Here is a 6,000-nt window from a genome sequence, read left to right as displayed (position 1 = left end):
ATGCTTAGTTTTATGTCCAATCTCAGATCGGCCAACAGGAAGTGCAACAAGTTTGGAGGACTTGTTGGCAACTCAAGTAAATTTCCTGAGTGGAGTGGGTCAAGACGCGTTCCCGGAGTGGAACTGTAGGCGTCGGTCTAACCCAAGATTTCATTAGAAACCTGAAGTTAAGGCCAATTAATAGTTCTTCGAACTATTATCTAATCTGTTATTTAGTATTTTGGGACTAACTTGTAATGCAGATTGGAGAGGTGAGGATTTTGACTCCGTGCGACTCTATCAGGAATCCAGTCGACCGGACGGTCCAGGCGCTTGGAAGGTGGAATTCAGGCAACTCGGGTTCGAATAATCGCAGTGGAAGACTAAATCCATTCATATCCTCCACGTCAGCACGGAGTCGACTGGAAGGGGGAATCCAGGCGACTAGAAGCTGAGTCAGCTGTGAAGATGGCGGATCGACGATTTACGTGGAGTCGCCTGGAAGGAGAATCTAGGCGACTGGAAGGCCTTATAAAAGTGCGTCGAACAGACAGTTCGAGACATCAATTGAAGTTATTCAAGAACGAGTCGATGACACCCTGAGCAAGAAGCAACACCTGAGCAGCCGTCGTAATACCGAAGTCGTGCCTAAAGGAGCAAGATCTTCATCTCTGATTTTGGTAACGGTTTAATTTTTGTATTGTTTAATTATGATAAAGTTTTTTTATCGTATTGACTTTTTTGTAATCGTTACAACTCTTTTCTGTAAGGAAAAAAGTTCAATAATGAGTTGCCCATCGTAAACGATCAAAGATCGTGGGCCTTGGAGTAGCAGTCATTGGCTGTGAACCAAGTAAAAATAAAGCGTGTCCTTGTGTGCTATCTTACTTTTTAATTGTCTTTACTATTTCCGCTGCATATTACTTTGAAACGAACAAGCACGATTTACGAGTTTTCAAAATTGGAAAAAAATCGCTAAAAGATAGCGCTATTCACCTCCCCTTTAGCGCTTATTCGATCCTACAAGACTGATGCCTACTATTCCCACTCTGAGAACGCATCCTTATCCACTCCACTCAGGAGAATTTACCTACCAACCAAGTCCTCCAGACTTGTTGGACTTCCACTTAACCTCGATCCTTAACCTCCAGGATTTGTTGCTAGACAACTGGTCCACTTGACCTGCTTAGACTTCCGTCCAGACATCTAGTCCACTTGACCTACCTGGACTTCATTGTCTGTATCTGGTCCACCTGACCTGCATGGGCTTTCACCTGGTGTACTTGATCCGCTAAGACTTCTGCTTAGTCTTCCATACCAAGAGTTCCACTGTCTAGCCTATAGCTAGGACTTCCTTGCCCAATCCTACAGATCAGGACTTTCCCTACCTAGCCTCAACTAGGACTTTTTCTTGCCTGGTCTAACCGACTAGGACTTCTTGCTAGTCTTCTAGTCAAACTGACCTGATTTGATTTCATTCACATCCAAACATTAGGTCCTGTTTAGATCAATCCTTGGTCAAACTGATCAAACTTAGGTGTATTGTCAAATATTAAAACTCCAAGGTCAGACCTAGTGCTCCTTACACCAATAGATAGTCCCTACAAGATGGGTCAAGGTATAAAAGAAAAAAAGTCAAAACTCATTGGGGCATCTCAAAGATTTGGTTGACTCTTTTTCTTTCTCCTCTTTTCTTCATTGAGGAGTATGGTTGTTGTTCATTCATATAGAAGACTCAGTTTCACATTACAAGAATTCTCTCCGATGACAAAGGATACAATGACATTAATTCTTGATTCAGGTCAGTCATTTTAATTTGTCATTGTCTTAATTTGATTTGTTTAACCTTATAGATTGTGATAATTAGATTTTGTGATGCATCATTCAATTTTATTCAATGTATCACATTGCTTTTAGATTGGATTAGTTGTACTTCTCGAGGATTATTGTACTTCTCGACTTGAGTGCCAACAGAGATCGATGTCTTGGCAGTGGAGCTACCGTAAAAATAACATTGTATTTTAGAAACGCCTTATACATCCAACTTTGCGTTTTAGTGGATTGACAAATACACTGTGGATGTCATATCATCTCTTTAGTTTCAAAGATTGTAGTAGATAGAAAAATTAAAATTATGTTAAATTTGAGAAAACTCTTAGGGATCGTATTAAATTTATGTATCAATCCTGGTACACTTTGAAGAAATCTCGAGGAACGTGATGACTTCAATTGGATGAAACAAATTTGATAGTTAATTATATTTTATTTTACTTTTGTATTTGGGAGATTTCTCCATGACCACATATCAATTTCTCTTAAAGATTTTCGAAGAGATAAGGTCATGAAAATCTAAAAGAGAAAAGAAATCATATCTTAAATTTTGTATTTTGCTCTTACTCCACTACCTTCAACAAATTGAAGAACCCTATTCAAATGAGTTCCACGCTCAACTCCTCCAATCTCGCACTCCTCCACGCTACGAGATTCATGCGTCGAACACGCTCGGTGGTCTCCTGCTCCTCCGCCGCTATCCCTAGCAATTGCAATCAGGATTCCGGCGGCCACGCGGAGTTACTGCAGCACAAGCTCAAATTCGAGACCTTGAGAGGATGCAAGCTGGGCATTTCCCGCTACCCCGACTTCGAGTACAACGCGGAGGGTGGCATCGGCACCGCAACCGCCGCCGAGGCTGGCGGCGACGCGTTGCAGGTCTCCTTCGACATCACCACGCTCTACATCCCGCCTCTCAGTGGAACGACCACCAAGTTCTTGGGTCTACCGTTGCCGCCGTTCCTCAATATCGTCATTATACCGGAGCTCTTCCAGGGAACCATCAGCAGAGTCACTGGAAAGGTAACTAGCTGATTAAACTCGCTAGCAGTTTAAATTTTTGGTTGCATAATTTGATATCGATGACTTCAAACCCATTTCCAATGATCTTGATAAAGAACTCAATGAGTTCATTTCTGATCAATCAGTAACTACTTCAATCCGTATAACTGGACAAGAACTCCTGATAACTTTAGCTCTCTTGATTAGCTCATGATCCAATCAAGTACAGCGTCATGCTCATGAGATCATTTTCTGGTTCCACTTTGGTAACATAGATGCAGTCAGGTTACACTTCCAAGTTACAAAGGATATAAGCGGTCTCCCAAACTAGTTTCACTGCATAGCCGAATGTGAGTTTGTCGTTGAATGAGAATGTGAGATCAAAGAAGGATTAATATAAGATATCTGAGGGATCGTAAGACAAGAAGCAATGAGATGATATTGGAGCAGCTCTTGAGCAATGATTTAGCATGGTCAAATTGGCAGCTGGATGACTTGTGGTTCATAGAAATTGGAGAAGATTTACATAAGGTAGATTGAGGGGTCGTAGAACGACGAACATTGAGGTAGCAAGGATGATAGTTGATGGAGGTCAACTTTATAAGTGAATGGATGAAGGATTGCATATGGAATAGTTGAGAGCTCCTGTGCATCTGAAGGTCAAACTAACCTAACACGAGATGGCTAAGGAGAAAACTCAAGCTACAATGGTAAATATCTGATATGTTAGGAGAATTGAGTGATCTGTATCTATCACAATGAAGAGTAGAACTTATTGTAGGCGGAATTAACCTTAGAAGTGGTCATAGTTAATTGAACAGTATTGGAGATCAATTGACTTGTGGTTGGAAAATTCAATACTATAAAGAGCTTCAATGTATGTGGATTGACCAATCAATTAATGATGAACATTAGTTAACTAATGGAGTAGTCGACTAGGTCCAAGGAGCCAATGAATAAAATGACTGTTCGTAACTAAGTCAACTATATAGTCGACTGATGGCAATAGCCAATCGTTGGTAAGTGAATAATCGATTGATTATTAATGTGGAAAGCAAAAAGGAGCCGTTACTATGCAACAATGGTTGAATCGCAACTGAGTAGTTGATTGATAGTACAAACCAGATGATTGTTGGATGCCAGACAAAGTCATAGTAAGCTTTCGAAGTCTATAAAAGGAGGACTTCAATGTGATTTCATGGTTAGCTAAATAGTGTTGGTCATACCTATTAGAAACCTTGTATTCCCGTAGCATTCCTCTTTTTGTATTCCCTATAATCATTAAAGTTGTAAAAGTTTCTTCATCTCTAGTAGTTGATCGAGAAGGAGAAAAATAGTGGCGCTTTTGGGGAGTAATCTTTTGACGAATAATAGGTCATGCAGTATTAGAGAGAAAGTGGGGGGTTACATCTATTGAGAGAAAAACTTCAAAAGACATGTTTAAAATAGTACAATATATATATGTAGATGATCAATAGATGCTCTAGTTAGGCGATGTGAAAATGTACAAATGTACATATCAAGAGGAAGCTTAAAGAAGACTTGATTAGCAATAATAAAATAAAATAAAATTTATTTAAATATAAATGATAATATAGGGGATACAGTTCAATGATGTAGAATGATTTATATAGTTGACCTCACCTATTAGGATAAGGCTTGGTTGTTATTGTAGTAGGAGCGTGAGGGTTGTCAAATCACATAAATCCGTGTGTTTGTGATTGTTGTATGCTTGTTTGTATTATTATGTTATTTCTGCTATGCTAATTGTATTTGACTTTTATAGCTCGATAGCAAGTGTATAAGAATTATATTTGCAAATTGTAATCACTATTCACCCCTCTAGCTCGGCCATCAATTCTGATTCATATTATCTTATCTTGACTTAAAATTTCATCAAAAGGAAAATGCTTACAGGATTAATCTATCTTTGTTTAGAAGGTTGACTCCTAAGGGATCATCAATTTGTTTGTTATTCAATTTTGATTTAAATTTGGCTAATATGTCAATAGTGAATAGCTGTCTAGATGTCAAAAGTTGTCATATAAATAAATATATATATATATTACATTTATAAATTATAACTATGGAGGAAAACGAATTAGATTTAAATTCGTGCATATTCATTACGAACCTACAAATTATATTTATTAATTAGCTTCTAATTTGCTAGAGTTGCTAATGTTCTTTGCAGGTAGAGCTTCAATTTGCAAGGCTAATTTCTTTGCTTTTTCAAGGCTAATTTTCTTTTCTCAGTGGGAAGCATCTACAAAGCTCCACCATTGGTGGTGGAGACAGTGCTCACATCAGAGGAATCGAAAGGAACTATGAGAGAAGCCAAGGGAGAGAAATTGGATACAGGCGGGCGGTGCAAGTTGGTTGGTGTTGCAGTCGTTGATCGAATTGATGACCATTTCATGAATTCCTTCCTTCGTCTCCCAACTGAATGCATTGCTATTCTCAATGCCAATATTTCAATCTCAAGTCCTAAGGTTGATGAAGAATTGAAAATTGTTGATAGTAAGGAAATTTTTTCCTCTCAAGCTGACTCAGTAAGCTTTTTTTAGAAGAGAGTAGGGTGGATCACTTCGTGTATTGCCTAACCAAAATATCATCAAAATCTAGCTATGCAAATATAGTGTAAGTTGATATCCAACTATGCATGTTTTCTCTTGGTCGTGTTTGTTAGGTCTGGTAACTTTGTAGAGAAGAGTGAATAGCAATTAGAAATGTATCTTTCATTTGTGCTCGTCTACAGCGAGTTAAATGCAACGGAAATATAAAAACAAAAATAAAATGACACAAGCACAAATCGATTTTATGTGATTCGAAACTCTTGGTTCTCATTCCACTGTCTAGTGTCTCAGCGATATCACCACAATGTTTTCTTCTTCTCGAATATCTTTTGAAAGTAGAGAAATCTTTTACAATCATGTTCTTATAAATAATACAAGCCAAATACAAAAGTTCAAATCAAATCAAGATAAATTGAAACAAACAAGTTTACACAAATAAACTTGACTTTGGTCACTTTATGGTCGTTTTGAATTACCTCCTGAAAGTCTAGAATGCAATAGCACTTTCACTCAAAATCTTTAGAAACCAATATTGAAATCCTCTACGAAATCTTCTTTGATAGGGTTATTGTTATAACTATTTTCTACTCAACAATCAATTGTTTGTCACAAT

At 38.0% G+C, this 6,000-nt stretch overlaps 1 protein-coding gene across 1 annotated transcript; it reads left to right on the top strand.

Moving 5' to 3' along the window:
* The first annotated feature begins 2,407 nt into the window (after positions 1-2,407).
* LOC141833128 (uncharacterized) lies at positions 2,408-5,490 on the top strand. Its single transcript, XM_074720511.1, has 3 exons — positions 2,408-2,832; positions 5,006-5,017; positions 5,049-5,490. Exons 1-3 carry the CDS (start codon positions 2,413-2,415, stop codon positions 5,376-5,378), a joined length of 762 nt encoding a protein of 253 aa, XP_074576612.1. The 5' UTR covers positions 2,408-2,412; the 3' UTR covers positions 5,379-5,490.
* Positions 5,491-6,000: the final 510 nt, after the last annotated feature.

Source organism: Curcuma longa, chromosome 8 (genome assembly GCF_044706935.1).
Source record: "Curcuma longa cultivar G26 ecotype Majalengka, Jawa Barat chromosome 8, ITB_CL_G26_1.1, whole genome shotgun sequence".
NCBI lineage: Eukaryota > Viridiplantae > Streptophyta > Magnoliopsida > Zingiberales > Zingiberaceae > Curcuma > Curcuma longa.
Note: the sequence above shows the minus strand (reverse complement) of the source record. Positions and strands in the feature narration are given on the sequence as shown.

Coding starts and splice junctions, on each gene's coding strand:
- LOC141833128 (XM_074720511.1), top strand. CDS start 2,413: ATGAGTTCCACGCTCAACTCCTCCAATCTCGCACTCCTCCACGCTACG.